Source organism: Chinchilla lanigera, unplaced genomic scaffold (assembly GCF_000276665.1).
Source record: "Chinchilla lanigera isolate Chin_1 unplaced genomic scaffold, ChiLan1.0 scaffold00036, whole genome shotgun sequence".
Taxonomy (NCBI): Eukaryota; Metazoa; Chordata; class Mammalia; order Rodentia; family Chinchillidae; genus Chinchilla; species Chinchilla lanigera.
In genome coordinates, this window is record NW_004955437.1 from 5167430 (window position 1) to 5185719 (window position 18290).

The 18290-nt window shown below is 44.9% G+C and overlaps 1 protein-coding gene across 1 annotated transcript in view; it reads right to left on the reverse strand.

The window, feature by feature from the left end:
- The window catches only part of Zfand3 (zinc finger, AN1-type domain 3), a gene marked incomplete at its 5' end in the record, with an annotated part of 197308 nt that overhangs the window by 8494 nt on the left and 170524 nt on the right, over positions 1-18290 (reverse strand). The window contains 1 exon segment of the mRNA XM_013516959.1: positions 15352-15519. Coding sequence (XP_013372413.1) covers positions 15352-15519 — 168 coding nt within the window.

Below are 18290 nucleotides of genomic sequence, written 5' to 3' on the forward strand. Positions count from 1 at the left end.
GGGCTGGGGATTTAGCTCAGCGGCAAAAGCGCCTGCCTGGCAAGCGCAAGGTCGTGAGTTCGGTTCCCGGTACCGGAGAAAAACCAAAAAAAAAAAGAAAGCAGCCTGAGAAAAAATTCAGTGGTCAGGGACATTGTGAAAGGGACACGACTTTCCAAGGACAATAGAGAGCAGCTTCTCTGCCCCGTGGGAAGCCTCCAGAGGTCCTGAGGAGAATCCCATTGGCCCCTCTCACCAGCAAAGGCTGAGTGTGTGCGTTTCCAAGTTTGGTCACGTCCTGGAATGTTGAGAAGCTTGCATCTGTTTCCCTGAGGCGATGGGCTGGGAGCTACGGTGAGGATGAGTGAGGGAAAGGAATGGGCTCCAGACGTTCTGCAAACAGTCTGTGTTTTTGCCCAAGCCGCGCCAGCATCACATGCACTTGTTTTATGTGCTGCTTTTAAGAATGAAGTCTCTCTACGTGCTTTTTGTTTTCATAATAACTCAAAAAGGTCATTCTGAGGAGCTCAAGACTATAAGCACGCTCTTCTCTATTTTCATGAAATCTGAGCTTAAAATCCCAGTTTCCAAATTTCTGCGTCCAATTACTGGGGTGGAGGGAAGAGTAGGGGAAAGCTGCTTTCTGGATTCTTGGTGTTTAAAGTTTATTTAAACACACCCCCCTAGAGGGAAGAGGCTTACTCAGTGCCAGAAGAATGTTCCAGCTGCAGACATGAGTTCAAATTTGAAGTCAGACTGCAGACGCTAGTTAAACTCCCCACTGAATCAACAGCCTAGTGTTTGATCTTCCACACTGCCTGGAAGGAGTTAACCCCATACCCTCATCCCATTTCACTTGCTGGTGAGGGGAGAGGGGCTCACATATGCAGAATGCACCCAATGGCTACAATCTAGGTGTGAACAATACCCGATGAACAGAGGCTGAAAATGGCTAAGTCCAAGGACCAGTGTGAGCACTAGACCAGGTGCTACCCCTGTGGGTTCCGGGACACTCACTTATCGTATCTTTCTTCTCCTTCTCTGAGAGCAACTTATGTACTATCCTTGAAAAGTCAGAATTAGCCAGGCATGGTGGTGCACACCTGTAATCCTAGCACTCGGGAGGCTGAGGCAGGAGGACTGTTGTGAGTTCAAGGTCGGCCTGGGCTACAAAGTGAGCTCAAGGCCAGCCTGAACTGCAGAGTGAGACCCTGTCTCAAAAAGACAAAAAAAAGAAAAGTCAGAATTATTCAGTGCTTTGCCTTCTTTTTGCTTACCCATTAATCTCCTCCAAGATTCAAAATTCTAACTGTATATGCAAACAATCATGCAACTGTTCTCTCTGCCCCAGACCTCTCCCTGTGGAGCGCCACGGCTCTGTACTGAACAATCTATGTGGCACACTGACTGTCCCAGGGTTTTCAGATGTGTAAAACAGGACATCTGCTACTTCCCCACCAATCTGCTTTAGCCATTCCAGAAGAACGGGGCCACTCTGTAGCCAGCAGTTCACGCCACACACCTGTTATCTTCCTTCTCTTCGCATTCCATCACCAAACAGAATGGCAAACCCTACTGCCCAAAATCCAATCCGTTCTCTTCTTCCCATCTCTATTCCCACCACCTAATCAAGGTCACCAGTATCTTTTTGGCAAGACAGCTGCAATATTTCCTCTGGGTGGTCGTCCCACATCAAATCCACCTTCCTCACAGCGGCCAAAGAGGTTAGACAGACCCCATCCGTGATCTCCACACGCCCTGGGTTAAACCTTTCATCATTTCCCACAGATTATAATAACAACAGCACCACTGCAGCATGACCATACCCCTGGCTGCCGCTGTTGCTCTCCTGTGCCCTCGTCCTCCTCACCCTCTGTGTTCTGGACACCCCGGCCTCCTCACTGAACTCCCCTGTGCAGCAGGCCGCAGCTTCCCTGTCACTTCCTCAGAGACTGCCCAGACCCTCAGGCTAGGGTCCCAGTATGTGCCTGCACGGCATCCTGGACTTCTTCAATTACAGCCATAACTGCAATTTCATGTTCACTTGGGTAATTTTCTCATTTGTCTCCCTGACACTTAATGCATAAACTGAAGGAAAGTATTTTTGTAATTTATCACACATCCCCTATGCTGAGAATCAAGCTTTGTTCACTCAAAATATTTCGGTCAAGTGAATGAACAAGAAAGTAGTTACAAAGACATTGTGTTCTCTGAACCTTAGGGGACAAGCCAAGGCCAGTAAGAGCACAACTGGCCAGGTCCAGTGTCCTCCCCTAACCTCTCGATGGCATCTGCCCACTCTTACTTCTTGGTAGCCTTCCCCTCTCAGCCTCTGCAATACCACTCTCAACTTTCTTCCCATCTCACCCGCTGCTGCTCCTTAGACCCTTTATGGCTCCTCTGAAAGTCACCTCAGGGTAGAATCCTCTTGCACTTTCACCTTCACGTTCTCTCTTTTATGTAAGCTCACCCAGGTCCAAGGCTTCAAGTCAAATCTCAGTGGCGATGGCTTCAAGTCAAATCTCAGTGGCGATGGCTCCTAAATTTGTATTTCCAACCATAAAGTCTTCCCCTCAAACTCCAACTCCTTTATCTAACTGCCTACTTGACAAACACCTCGCTTGTGACTGGACAGTAGGAATTTCAATCGTTAATACATTGGTTCACCTCTTAACCTTCCCCACCCTGGTCAATGGTAAAATATCCACCCACTTGTGTTCTAGTCAAACCCAGACTCCCTTTTGGTTGTTCTCCCTTAGTTCTCACACTAACTTTATTAGAGTCACCTCCATATCTGCCTTGGCCTGAGATACATGCAAAGGTCCTGTGACAGGAACGAGCTCCACCTGCCAACGTAACAGGAAGCAGGCCAGCAAGGCAGGACGCAGCAAGGCCGATGGCAGCGCCAGGGCTTGCTAGAGCCCTGCTTCTGGCTTGGCTGCTCTCCAGGCACTCCCCTTGCAGCACTCAGTGGGGTTCTGGGGTTGCTGCATTTATTTTGAGGATAATTGACCCAAGATGTACTCATGTCACATTTGTTAATCCCTCTTTGAATATAATAATGGAATATATGAATATAATAAAGTTCAAATTGTATAAAATAATATTCAGCAAAAAGTCACTCTCTCATCTCATTCTCTCAGTTACCCTCCCCAGAGGCCAAGCTACCACTGCCACCAGTTTTTATGTATTCTTGAGAGTCTATGCATACACAAGCATTTCTGCTTCTCTCCCAGAGGGGTATTTTAAAAATGCAAATCAGATCATGTCACTCCTTTGCTTTAAAACCCTTCAATGCCTTCCCACTATGTTTAGAATAATAATCAAACTCCTTGCAAAGGCCTACACGCCCCCAACTGTCCCCCTGCTCCTGCCACACTGGCTGGCTTTCTGCCTCAGAGAGCTCCTACAAGAAATTATCTTGCGTATCTGTTCTGTTGTTTATAGTATCTGAGAAATCAGGGACTCTTCTGGTTTTCCTTTCTCTTCTACAACTCAGTAAAGATTACAGAACAAGGAAATGATTTTAGTTAACAGCTGATTCATTTTAAGTAGAAGAAAGTTGAATTTAGCAAAATGAATATTTAATGTCTATAGCTGTCCTTCCTACTCCAGAAAACCAGCACTCCTGTGTGTCGACTTCCAGTTACCTGAGTAAACAGGGGTGCAGCAGAGGCAACTAAAAAGTATTACTGTCTGGTTTTGGATGTATTCCTCCTCCCCTTATCTTGAGACAGGGTCTCACTGTGTAGTGCAGGCTGGCCTTGACCTTTGGGCGATCCTCCTGCCTCAGCCTCCTGAGTGCTGGGATTACAGGCGTGCGTCACTGCACCTGGCTTTTCGCACTAGCAAGTTTTACTTTCCTGATTAGGCTTTTCTATCACCATTATTAGTATGAGCCTGTATTTGCTAAGCTTACTGTAAGAAGCAACTCAGAAATGTCCAAGATGGCATTAGATGCTCTTTTGGAATTGACACTTTGCTGCAACTGAGATTCCAAAGGAGTCGAATACCGGTAATGAAGAAATGAACATAGCTACACAGGCTCCACTGACACTCACCCTACCATGGTATTTTGATCAATTACTCCAGATTCCATGGAAAATTAATCCCAGAGTAACTGTTCAGTTCAATTTAACTGAAGCCAGAGAACTGCCATAAACCTGACCCTTGAATTTGCAAATCTACAACTTTCCCCCACCTCCTGGGTGAGTGTGTAACATGGCAGAGCAGAGTATAATAGACATATGTCACCCGTGTATTAATCTTAAGGAGACATAAACCCAACTGACTGACTCACAGCTGTCTCAGGCTGACATTAAGAACAGCCAGCAGTACTGGTAGACACCTGTGATCCTAGCACTCCGGGAGGCTGAGGCAAGCAGAGTGCAAGTCTGAACCCAGCCTGGGTAACTCAGTGATTCTGTGAGACCCTGTCTCAAAAAATAAGAGGGAGAGAGGAAGGGCTGCAGCTCAGTGAGAAGGTGCTGGGCTCAATCTCAGTACCACTGTTATGGCTTTGTGTCCCCACAAAGCCTCATGCAGTCATGGGGGGTGGGCCTTTTCAGAGGTGGCTGGATCTAGAGTGTGTGATACTGAGATTAAGGGTGTGAGATTAGTAAATCACTCCACTGATTGATTTGGCATAGTTCTGTTCTGGCTAGGATTAAGGGTGTGAGTACTAAACCCAACCTAGGGCAGGTAGCCTGCATGCAACATAAAGGACAGAAAGAGTCTCCTTTCTCCCTCTTTCCCTTTTGTTGATTTTACTGTCTTCCACTGCCAGCAATGGCTGCCCCTCTGCCATGTACCCGATTATGGACTGAAACCTCTACAAACTGTGAGCTAAATAAACCCTTTCCCAGGGGCTGGGGATTTAGCTCAGCGGCAAAAGCGCCTGCCTGGCAAGCGCAAGGTCGTGAGTTCGGTTCCCGGTACCGGAGAAAAACAAAAACAAAAAAAACAAACAAAAAAAAAAATAAATAAACCCTTTCCCTTTTAACTGTGGGAGTCGGGTATTTTGTCTCAGCAATGAGAAAAGTAACTGAGATAACCAACGAAAAATTTAAAAAAATTTTTTTAGCAAAGGAAAGACAGAGAAAGGAGGGTGGAGAGGAGGCGGAAAAAGCGTGACAAGCACGGAGGTGCACACCAGTACTTCTAGCTGGTCAGGTAGTGGAGGCAGAAGGATTCCAAGCTCAAGTCCCGTCTGAGCGACATTGTCTCAAAGTACAATAGGGTTAGGGATGTAGCTCAGTACTAAAGGGCTTGCCTAACATATTCGAGGCTTTTAAAAATATAAATTAACAATATTTAAAAAAAAAAAAGGCAAAGGTGATGATCCTGTGAAGAGTCCACTAGGATCTACAAGCCGCAGACAGTAGATGCCAAACTGTCTGAGAGTCACAGGACCTGTCTTCAAATGAGTGAGGCAGCCAGTGCTGCCACCTCCCTAGCAGCCTAGAACCCATCTCCTCTCCTGGGCAGCAAAACCAAGCACGTTGGCCAGCACTTAACTGAAGCTTTGACTGGAGGAGAACAGCTGCCCAGCATGATGCTGTCACCCTGGCCCCTGGGGACTTGTCACAGTGAGCCAGGCCTTCCTCGAGGGGCTGCTGTGTAACCCAAAGGGACGGCTCCCAATGCCAGATGCAGCTGGCTCCCAGCCTCCCCCCCAGCCCTCCACACTCCAGGCAACATCTGGTGAGGCCTAGGGTCAAGTCCAATGAGGTGGCTGAAGCAAGGGAGTACTCTGTCACCTTTTCCCTCCAAGTGTGTCTCAGACAGGGTTCGGGTTAGGGCAATAAACCAGACAGCACATGCAGCTCTACCTCCAATGCCACAGGTGACTAAGTTGACAGACACCCTTCAAATCCTAGACAAGAGTAAGCAGCGGCCCCTCCCAGCATCAGGGGCCCGCACTGCCCTGCGCGTATCAGCAGACGCCCATGCCCACCAGCAGACCTCTGTTTCCCCCTCCTGCGCTCCCTCACGCTTCTAGTCCTCAGCCACTCTAGTTCGTTCTCTTTCTCCCCAACACCCTGACCTGCCTCTGCTTTCCCTCTCACAGTGCCTTGGTCACCTTTTCTCCTGATCTGACAGCAGCGGAGTCACTGACTGCAGCCCTGCGGGAGCTGTGGAGATGCTGTGACAAGTGTACTTCTCTTCTGCCTGCAGAGCCCTCCCATGTGCTCATGTCTGCGAGCTCCGTCCAGCCGGAATGGGAGGAATACAGGCACCAGCAAGGAGAGAGGTGGGGGAAGATGACAATTCCTAGAGAAGCCAAGTAATCCAACTACTTCAGGCACTTCTCTGATAAACTCCAGGGATGACATGACCACTGCAGGGATGATACAACCACTATTTTCAGTTTTGCCCCCAAATTTGCTCCAATACGTTATAGTACATTTCAGCCAACCATGTGCAGTGCCTTTTGGAAACCACCAGTCAGGAGAATGCCACTTGTCACCTATCTGAAGATCATTTCTTTCGAGTGTCTGGGAATGTGCCACCTGTTATGCTCTTCATGGGCCTCATCCCAGAGACCCAGCTCCCTAGTATTATGCCAGAGTCTCAGGAAAGGAATAGTTGTGGTGCTTCGTGATACCGGCTGCTGCAAGAGAGCCAATGAGCCAGAACACAGCGCCTTCTCCACGCCTGTTTTCTGAGACAGCAGGGGCCCCCACCACAAGTTCCCCTCCCGTAACACTGGCATCAGTGCAGATCACCGCTCCTTGCCATACAATTTTACACGGCCTCTGTGCCGGCAACGAGATGGTGAAACGTGAAGTGGTGAGGCACTCTTGGAGCCTGCCTCTCCAGGCCCCAGAAACTGATGCGTTGGAGATGTCATAGAATCGTCTCTAAAACCTTGGGTCTGCTTATGAGGAAGTAGAACAAACTCTGTTGATACTGATCTTCTCAGAGGAAAGGCGCTACAGAAATCGCATCCAATCAATAAAGGGTTCAGACTTGAGTGCTGCGCTGTCAGACCGGCAAGGGCAAGACGCTATCAGGCCCAAGGAGTCCGAAGTATTTATTGGTCATCTGTACACTGCTTTACAGAGCTCTCCTCTAGAGGCTGGGTGGAGCAGAAGGAAAAAAAGAAGTCCCTAGTGCCCGCCTCCTGCCTTTAAAAACAGCTAGAGATGCACAGAGGAAAACAGCTGAAGGTCACAAGAAGCAAAGAAAGAAATCAACCACAAATAAAATCAATACAATTCGGCAGTGTGTACTAAATCAGGGAATCAAGAAGTCAACTGTGTATCCTGGAAGAGACAAGTTTCTTCAGACCAGGAGGATGTGAACTCGCTTTCAGGAGAAAACAAAGGCATACTTCAGTGAGAAGGAAATGCCATCACGTCTCACACTCCCCAGGTGCGGCAGGAGACAAAAAGGTGGCAATGCTGTGGACCCCATCCTCATGAAGCATCTTGTCTAGATGTGGCAACAAGTGCATATGGGATGTAACCACAAGCAGTGCACCAGGGTGGCTCCGTAGCACCTTTTCTTTTTTTTTACAGTGTGTGTGTGTGTGTGTGTGTGTGTGTGTGTGTGTGTGTGTGTGTGTGTGTATGGTTTTTCTTGTTTCAGTTTTTGTTTTTTTGAGACAGGGTCTTGCTACGTAGTTCAGACTGGCCATGTACTCATGATGTAGCCTAGGCTGACCTTGAACTTGTGGTGATTCTCCTGCCTCAGCCTCCCTAGTGCTGGGATTACGGGTGTATGCCATCACACCCAGCCATAGCACCATTTCATACAAGGGATTACATGCATTTTTTTCCCACTTTCTACTCAACAAAAAGCATCTCTGAATGGGCAAGAGGCTAAGGACTGGGCCAAGTTCTATACAGCTGAAAATATGGGTGGCCCATGCTGCAAGGCAGTCCTTTTGCTGTTCTGGGCACTCGGGGGTGGAGGGCAGCCTGGGTCATGAAAAAGTAGTGGGATCTTGGGCTCACATCTCAGATTTCTTTTGTGCCTGAGTTACTTCAAAGCTTGAGTTTTCATCTCTGTAAAAATGGAGGTACTGGCCAGGCATGGTGGTGCACACTTGTAATTCCAGCATTCTGGAAGGATGAGGCAAAAGAATCACATGTTTGAGCAGGCAGGCAATTTAGCAAGATCTTGTCTCAATACAAAAAATTTTTAAAAGGGCTGGGATATAGTTTAGTATGCAATCCTCAGTACTACAATCTATCAGTCAAATAGAAGAGATAGATGTAGCATTTGCTTTTATAAGGGTCAAATACAAGGGCAGACACCAAGAATATAGTAGGTGCTCAATAAAGCTAATCTTCTTTTTCCTTCACGCAAGACGTTTCTCACTGTAATGATGCGCGACTCTCAGTCTGCTTGCACGTTTACTAAGCATTCACTGTACACCAGGTACTGCAGTTGGGTGTGAGAATGCAAGACACAATGTGCTCCCCGCCTTGCATGCTTGGGTCTCGAGGAAGGAAACACAGGTGGACAGACAGGTTTAATGTGGGCAGAGACACCACGGAAGAGAGGACGTTAGCAGTCTCAGAGATCACCAGATGAAGAAAGGTTTTGTTAAAAAAGACACGCTCTGAGAGAAAACATGGAGATAAACGGTGACTCAATGTGGCGTTCCTGTGGGAGACGGCCCTTGCTTTCCCAAGAGCAAGTCTTTGTGGGAACGGACTTGCTACGGGAGGAAGAGGGTGCTGCAAAGTGTAAGCTGTGGGCTCACATCTGTGAAGAGCAGGCTTGTGGAAGAGGATTGGTGGCAGACTGAGGAGGAATGTGTGTTTCAGGAGGCAGCTCCTGGTCAGTCTTGGCTGCCTGGAACTCTTCCTCCATGCTGGAGGTGGACCCTGCAGCTGTGTTACCCACCAGTGCATGATGATGCAGTGTCTACAGTGTCTATCCCTATGGGGATAGCACCAGACGGATGACTCCCGAGGTCCCTTAAGTGCTGGCATTCTAAGCCGAAGAGTAGCACGTTAAGGCTACTGTGAGAGGCTAATGTGCTCACATACAATAGGTCTGTGATGTGCCAGTTTCTGTGACCTCCATGAAGTAGAAGTTGTACTTATGCAAATATACCTTTCCCTAAAGTTGATTATTTAATTAAAACCATCAAATAACTGTAATACATTCCACCAGGAAATCCCGAAGTTACAAATGTACCTCAAGCCTGATGCATTCTCCCACTCAGGTGTGGCTGGCCTGCCTTCAAACACTATTCCAGAAGAGCTCTCCCCTAGTGACAACCAGCAACTCATGACAACCACATTCCTTTTGACTTTTAAATTTTTGTTCTATGTTTCTAATCAACACTGGGTAGACATCAGAGGCCATGTACTCCAATAGGGACTGTGTGTGAGAAGCTACAGAACACATGGTTCTGGCCTCCGAGATCTTCAGAACGTGGTATGGGCAAGAAAGGCAGGTGTCACAACAACTCTCAGAAGGATGGAGATACATCCACAACTGGTGATGTTTGGCTACAAAGGATCCATACATGGGTTCCAAATGCTGAGCAGTTCTGGAGGCTAAATAAGGGGGTCAGATACGCTAACACAGAGAGACCAAACTGGGTACCTGAGAAAAAGATATGCTGGGTTCTGTGGAGGCGATGGGGCAAGACGTGACAGGGAGGTGCGGTTACGGGGGGAATGTTTATACTAAAGCGGGGGAAAGCAAAGACACTGCCCCGCGCAGTAACACTGGTCAGAGACTGCTCGGCTGGCTCTTAATTTTAGATCAAGGCTGCCCAGAATGCTGCTGCTTAGCACACATATATGTTCTTGAGGAGGGATCACTTTTCTGGTCTCAGTTTTGCTTATTTAGAAAAAAAAAAAAAAAAAAAAGGATGGTAGTATGTGATTCTATGTTGCCACAGATTTTTTTTTTTTAACCAGGAATTAAACTCAGGACCTCAAACTTGCCAGGCAGGCACTGTGCCACTGAGCTATACCCCCGGCCCTTCCCACAGATTACTGCATTTAACTGAAACAATGCCCTTTTCAGTGGGGCTTGCTTTAGCCATCTCCAGTCAGAAGAGCCTCCAACAGTACCTGGTGTGTGCTAGGATGTTGGTCTGAAGAGAAGAGAGCCACTCTCAGATCGAAGGGTTTCCCCTACTCCAACTAGACAGACATGGAACCTGTGACTATGGAGGATGGGAAAAATGCTTCAACTGTCAACAGAAAGGAATCTATGGGAAGGCAAAAAAACTCCAGCCTTGATGACCTTTTATAGGGCACAGGGTAGCTTACTCTGTGCTGAATCATCTGTTTTGGAGAATGTGTTTGAAGATTTCCTGCCCACATTTTCTTACAATGCATTCTTCAACTGTAACTATTCAGATTTGCCAGGGTGAGGGACAACTGTGAAAAACCTACCGCTCAACCACTATTATGGTGAAAGACTCAAGACTTTCAACCTAAATTAAAGGCAACAATGTCTCAAACTTCTATTCAACATTATGACAGAGGTACAAAAAGCTAAGATAAAGAAAAGGAACATAAACTGAAAAGGAGTATAACTGCTTATAGCTGCAGATGATGTGATTACAGATGTACAAAATCCTAATCAATCTAGAACTAAATTTAGCCAGGATAAATGACCATAAACAAAAATCAACTATTTCTAGCAAAGAACAAGCTGATAATAAAAATTTTAAATTCCATGTACAATATAATAAAAAACTAAAATATATGGGGATGTATTTAATAAAAGACAGTGAAAAAATTCAAACATGGCTGAGAATTAAAGAAGACCTAAATAAATGGAGAGACATTATTTATGGATTGGTATATTGTTAAGATGACATTCTGTAAGTCTTTCTGTTAAAAAAAAGTAAAAGCTAAATATCTGAAATGTGAACAGATTCTTATACAGATAAATAGCAAAAAAAACACAAGAAAAAGATGTACAACATCACCAGAAATTAAATGCAAATTAATATGCCTTGATGAAATACTAGTATACATCCAGTACTTTAAGTACTGAAACGCAGGACTGAAAGTTAAAAGGACTGATGCTCTTCAACGTTGGCAAAGATGCGAAGAAACAATCACAAAAGGGTCTTTTCCACGCTAATTCTGTATTTCCCACAAAACCCAGCAAAACGCTTCAAGTATAGTCATCTCATAAATGCTTTCTGAATTTGGTCTGACAGTGAATGATAGGGCAGAAATGACAGCTGAAATACTTGAAAACGATAAACTACCTCAGAGGCCCCTGCTACAGCATCACTGGATTTCTAACAGAAACTTATTTGGAAAACAATAAAGTCAGATTACTCATGAGGTTAGTAAAAGCCTACTGTCCCAAAAGGAAGCACATCCACTTACATTCTGTTAAGTCACCACCAACTGAAAATATGCAAAGACTTATGCAAAGCTCTTAGACGGGTTTTAAAAATTAATTCTGTGGTTCCGAGAAGTAGTGCCCATGCTGTGTGTATCACTCAAGGTCTGCTGAAAGAGGATGGCATTCACGTGGCTGTGATGCGGTCCAGGTCGGACAAGTACGGCCAGATGGCAGAAGAACGTCCTCTCATGCACTGCAGGAGACAAGACTCCTGCAAGGAGAGTGAGCTGATCAGTTTGCCCATGAGGGGAAAATGAAACAAATACATCCATTTTATGCAACTGTTTTCTATCCTGAGAAGTTAAACAGTTGAAGATGCTTAGGATGCAGGGTATCATGCCAGCCTCATCACATGCCTTTTCTAATTGGCACCCTGAAAGATTTCACAGGAAAAGGGTACTTTGGTATTGTTGATGTAAAGGTTACCTAGTCACAGTAAGGCAGAGGAGAATTCATCTTCAAAATTTACCTCCTCACTGAAAGCCTATGGAGTGTCTTGGCAATTAACAATTCCTATCACCTATAGCTGTTCCCTATGTGAGAAGGCTCAGAACTCGCCTTACAAATTGCTCTTTTGAAGATCAAAGGGAAGCTGAATGTGTCTGTGTGTGCTCTCAATGAGACTGTAACTTAATGGAATTTCTAGAGGAGGCTTCGCTGGCAGTGCTTGGATGACAGCCCCGGGCAGAGGATTCAGGGGAGCTTGGCCACCCTTCCCTTCGGAGCATCTTCCCTGCCTTTAATTGGCACCTCATTAGAAATTAATGAAAATGACATCCTCTGTTCTTCCTGCTTTAGGCATCGAGTGGTACAAAAAGGCCCATCACAATTCATAACACATTCAATTTATATAGCAATGGCTCTTAAGCATTATTTATGAGATGTGAATTTCTTGTCAGCAGTTAATAACCTGCACAGAATGGAAGGGGAATGGAAGAAAAGATTGTGACTCTGTATAAAAAAAGATTTTCTGCAGTGAAGAAGTGCTCTGTTTGAGTTCAAACTACCTTCCTGAGTCTTCACTTTCAATAGTAAATTATTGGGTCCCCTCTTCCCCTAAAATCTTCCAGGGCTGTAAAATGTCTCCCTAATACTTCATGTGTCCTCAAGGAAATAACTGTACAACCTCCCCTCTCCTAGAGAGATCCAAGCGGGCACACAGGAAAAACCTAAGAGCTACATGTCAAAGGCAGTCCCTGGTATATGTTCCCACTACTGTCCTTCATTTATTAAAGTGTGGCAGTTGACTCAGACATTTTGCTGGACCCATGGCTTAAGACTTTCACAGCAGACCAAACTGAACTCTCAGGTACTGCTCTAGGCCAGCTCCTTCTGCAGAAAGCTCAGTGCTTTCTTCTTCAACAAAAAAGGCCAATTTTCCCTTAAGCAGACTCTCAGAATTGGGCACAATTGGACCAAGTGTTAGTTAACTGAGAAAGAATGCAATTCTGTGGCAAACCAACAGCCTCTTGCCCAAAATAATGAAGAGCACAGGATAGTTTGACAATCAAAAGCTGGTTTCACGGAGGGCGCAAGAAGTCATCAAACAACTGCTTCTAGATTTTTTCAGCAGGGTGCCAAGACCTCGGGATAGTAGGTCAAAGCTTAAGGGTAAACTGGGAGGCTTGGTTATACCACCTGAGAATCTCACTGTTAAAACTGTGAATTCCCTCTGCTGGTTTGACAAGGAGAGGAAGCATTAGCCACTGCTGGAGGTAAGACAGCATACTCTTGGACCAACTGCCTTGACCTGCTATAGCAAATCCTATGTAATACGTGGGATTCAGTTACTTTCAAGAAAAGAAACAAGAATATAAGGTAGCAAAAAATTCCACAATTCTGAGGAGCAATAATTGAAAGCCTATGTTATAAAGGTAACAGGAAAAAGATCTAGGTAGGTTTCACAACGCTAACAAACTGAACTGCTGAAATTCTCCAATAATTCATGAACATGAGAGCAAGAATTTGCAGACCTCAAAGGATTAGATCCTTCTATATGGGGCAAAGTTGGTTATCATCAGGCCTCAGAGCTTTCTTGGCTAACTATGGTATCCCTGAACTACGAATTAATTAATTAATTAGTTTGTTTTACTTTTTGTTTGGTACTGGGAATTGAACTCAGGACCTTGTGCTTGCCAGGCAGGCACTTGTGCTGCTGAGCTGTATTTCCAGCCCCCTTGACCTAGGTAAGGCTGATTAAAACACAGACTAAGCATTAAGGTTCTGGCCTCACTTGGACCACACTGCATGCACGATCACAACTGAAATCTGAAAACTTCTAAAAACTGCGGGCGCTCTGCTCCCGTAACCTTCTCCTTCACAATTTTCCATAAGCATTTAACAGCACGACTGAATCCTAAAAGAGTCATTACTTCTCTAGACATCCCCCCATACTGTTCCCTGGTCCTACAGTTGAATATGTTCTTCTAACTCTGTGGAGGCACACATACCACAGTGTAACAGACATGCACTTGGTCCTCGAAGAAACAGGTGTTCCAATTTAGTTTCCATGAGAAGCTAGCACTGCCCCCCATTTCCAGAAGATCAGATAACTGAGAGGCAGGAGCAGCAAAGGCCATCTGTTAAGACAGAGAACTTCCAGGGAGTTTAGTTCTCACCGCCAGCACCACCACACTTTGAGGGTTGTCTATGGCTACCTAGAGGTAAAAGAGGGCTTCTAAAGCTAACATCCAGGGATGAGAGGCAGGATTCTCTGAGGCTAGAGCCAGGTTCAAAGTCAGCCTGATGACAGTTCTGTTCCATGGACCACTTTTATAATATTACACTTTAAAATCAGAAAGTAAAAATAGGAACAAGAAAAAATGTATGTCAGCCTAAAATAATTTTACCCCTGTATGACATGATATATGTGATCAAGAGGACAGGATGAATTCTAACTTTTGTTCCACTATGGGTAAACGTACACCTTTCTGCGGCCATCCTAAGAGGTGGTACTACATTGGAGAATTAAGAACAAAAGGTTACTCTGACAGTAATTCAAGGTGTCAACTCACTGACTGAAGGTTCAAAGAAAATAATTTTCTAATCTAAGTTTAAAGGGGATATAAATGGATAAAAAAAATTTTTTAATGTAACAGAATACTGCTCAGCCATGAAGAAAGATAAAGCTGAGACTTTTATAGGTAAATGGTCACAACTCGAGACATACCTATAAGTGAAACAAACCAAACGCACATGTGTAAACATCGTATTGTCTCACTATGTGAGAATCTGAAAGAGTAAACAAGATCCAAAATGTACAACAGATATTGTGAACAGGGAAGAAATTGATCAAATGAAAAGAAAAACTGTAATGGGAGAAAGGGGAAAGGAAGGAAGGGTACAGGAAAAAATATATACCTACACCAGACAGTTAAAATAGTTACACAGCTGGTTTCTCTTGGTTCACTGAGGGGAAAGTTTTGTGCTAGTAATTTTTTGGACAATGTTTCATGCCTAGATCTTGTACTCTGAACAACTACTGTGAATATAACAATACGCAATGTACTGATTATTGTTAGCTCCTACTCGCCTGTTTTGAAACTGTTTTATTGTTATTTCTTGCTTTTTTCTGTTTAAAATAAAAGTTAAATTAAGGGCTATAAGGAAAATTCTATTTATCATAACTAGTAAGAAGCTCTTCAAAATTAAGTTAATATCTAAAATTTAGGGTACATAACCCACATTTGCACAGTTGGGTACTTTTTACAACAATGACTAGAAGAAACCAGCACTACGTAAGGGGTGTGGAGAAGTGGAAAGCAGAAAGCAGTGACAGAGCAACTCAGTGTGTCTAAGAGCAGTTAGGAAATGCTTTTATTTAGTCTGTGGTAAGAGGGAAAGAGGAAACGGAGGCTGTTCTGAGGCAAGAACCCTGCAGTCCTAATCTCCCAAACTCTAACCCTAGTTTACAGGGAGGTACGCGGGAGGGGAAGGAAGGATGCTGGCCTCTTAGGGCTAACTTCCAAAGCTGCGCTGAGTAGGGTGTTAAGGACAGAGTCTCCACGCCTCTGGGGAGATGCTTACCACAGCGACACGACCCCAGTTCCTGCTGCACCAGCTCCAGCTTGGTTTGGCACTGGAAGCACCGACGTCGGCTCTTCTGTTTAGACCGGCTGGTTTCCTCAGACCGCTCGGCACTCTCCAGTAGTCGTGGCCGTTTCACTGGTGAAGCCTCGTTCTCAGACTGTGAATCTGACCAAAACAACACAACTGGAGATCACTATTAATTCTTTGCCAAGCACCACCCCTGTCTAGGAAGGAGCTAAATCTGTATGAGCAGGGAGCCAGGTCTGTTTCATTTTTGATTTTCTAAGATAGGGTCTCTATGTAGTTCAGGCTGGCCTTGAACTCACAGCAATCCTCCTGCCTCAGCTTCCCAAATGCTGGGATGGTAGGTGTGTGCCACCACACCCAGGAAGAGAGCCTGTTTTCTGTCTGGCTTACAATGCATAATCTGTGACAAACAGACACCTTGAGGGTTGAGTTCTAACAAGTCAGGCCTGAGGTAGAAAGAAAAGGAGAGTGGAGCTGGTTCACCAAATCAGTTCTATGTTGCTGTTGTTTTTAAAAATAGCTAAGTTTTCATGAGGATGCTATTCCAGCTGGAAATGCGATCCTCTGTCTGAACCTCTTTGAACCTTACATGTTTACTACTTGTATTTAGTTATTTACCTCTTCTTGGATATTTGCTTATCCTTAAGTGGGCTGCAATTCTTTTAGAGAAGAGACTATTACACATATTTACATTGCTGTGCTTAGTTAGCACAATGCCATATTCAAAGGAGATATAATCTCATACTGTTAGGAGATATAATCTTTTCTATGAAAACTACTGATATTTCTACTTCTAAACACACAAGAATAAAGCTCTCATATCACAAGTAAGTCCACAACCATTCAGAGTGAATAACTGTCCCAGGACCTGCACTGTGAGCATTACACAGGCAGCAACTGGAGCCAAGGGCTGTACCGAAATGGCAGGTGAGGGAGATGCATGAAAATTTGTATCTTATAGCCTCAAAAAAGTAACTAAAACGCAATGAAGTTCAGATCACAGGCAGGCTGTAAACAACCGGTTTCAAGTAAAGAGGGAGCACTTGGGGGACTCTGTGCTTCTGAATGAATAGCCACCATTACATACCGAGGAGGCAGTCTTGAAAACAATCCGATCTAACCACTTCTCAGCTCTTTAACACCTCTGCCACGGTCTAAGCCATCACCACCTCATCCAGCCTAGCACAAAAACCTCCTAGCTGGTCTCCCTGCTCACCTTTTGCCCCCGACAGTCTGTTTCCACAAAGCAGCCAAGTGACCCCATGTTAGAATCACTTCCCTGCTTAAAACCCTCTAATAGCTCCCTTCTCAGAGAGAAAGGCCTTGCATAACTTGCCCTCCCCTCACCTCGGTCTCCCTGGGCTCCATCTATATAAGCCTGCTTCCTGCATCTATAGCTATCACCTTCTGTTCCTCTCGCTGAAATACACATCACCCAGGTTTACATGAGACCCTTTAAATCTTTGCTTCAAAGTCAGTTTCAATGGATGTCTTCTTCCAGGGTCACTCATCTACCCCACACTACCCCACCTCCTGTCTTATATTCCTCCACAGTGTTTGTCCCTCTTAGGAGAATGTGAGCTCTAGGAGGGCTAGATACTCACCTGCTTTGTTCAACAATGTGTCCTCTATGGTTACAACGCAATAAACATTTCTTGAATGAATGAAGCTTCTCCTAGGCAGCTCTGATTTTCTATGTAAAGTGGTTTGAGTGAGAAGCCATTGCACGTTGCATGCATCTTAGTGTCTGCTGTCTGAATGCCCTTCCTCAGCCTCCAGGTGTGAGAAGGATGATGCACTTCACCCAAGATCATCCCAAGCTCCAACAGAGAGGGGCAGTTTGCTCAAAAACCCAATTCTACCACCTTGTGCACTGGCATATAGATGCCCTGCGCCATTCTTAGCAACTGCAAACTTCATTTTTCGTCTCATTTAATTCCTGCAGTCCTACATGACATTTCCTTCAATACAAACCAACTAAATAAGGACTTTGATGAAAACAATTGAAAGCAAGTTCAACCTATTTCCCAGCTCTGCTGAGCGAAACTGTCCAGACCCCATCCATGTGGCAGCTGAAGCAGCCAGACAGGCTGACCCCCTTCCCCTTCTTCTATGAGAGAGCAACAATCTAAATGTAAATCATTATAAAGCAGTCAGCCAAACAGAATTCACCTTGTATGAGCCACACTGCTCTCCTAGGGGTCCTTTTCCACAAACCAGCAATGGCACTATTTGTATTAATAACCCTATTTAGACATACTTTTTTGTGTAACAAGAAAAACAACTCTTGAGTAAAAAGCCACAACAACAGAAGGTGTCTGTTCTGAGACAGGGCACTAAATCTGAAGCATTTTTGTAAGAAAATTATAGCGGTATCTCAATCCATGAACACTTTTGTTTGCAAACAACACGGTTCGCACAAAGAAGCATTTGGCAAAAATGTTGTTTGCAAACTCTGCACAGGTGACAAACACAACCACAGCCATCTTTCCCACACAAACACAAATGTGGCCATCTTTTCCAAACTTCTAGAAAAAATAAGTTCATGAACTGAGGTACCACTGTATCCTCCAACCTGGCATTGAGGGATTGGGAGTTGTTTAAAACATTTTTATTAACACTATCAAAATCCGGGTCATGGATGGGTGTCATGGCATGGTGGCAGCACACCTAACATAAAACAGGACCATTCAGACCCTGAGATTCTCATTTACACTTGATAGAAACAAGTGTGTTTATGGAAATGCAGTTGACCTTCCTAGCTCTTCCCCTAAGTCTGACCTAAACTGTCAAATGTACTAACTACCTGCAAAGCACCCACTTCCATTTCTAAGGCAAACCTTTGCTGCCAACAGAAGACAAGTTAGTTTCAGGTAGCAATATAGCAGGGAGGGAAGGGGATTTGTGGG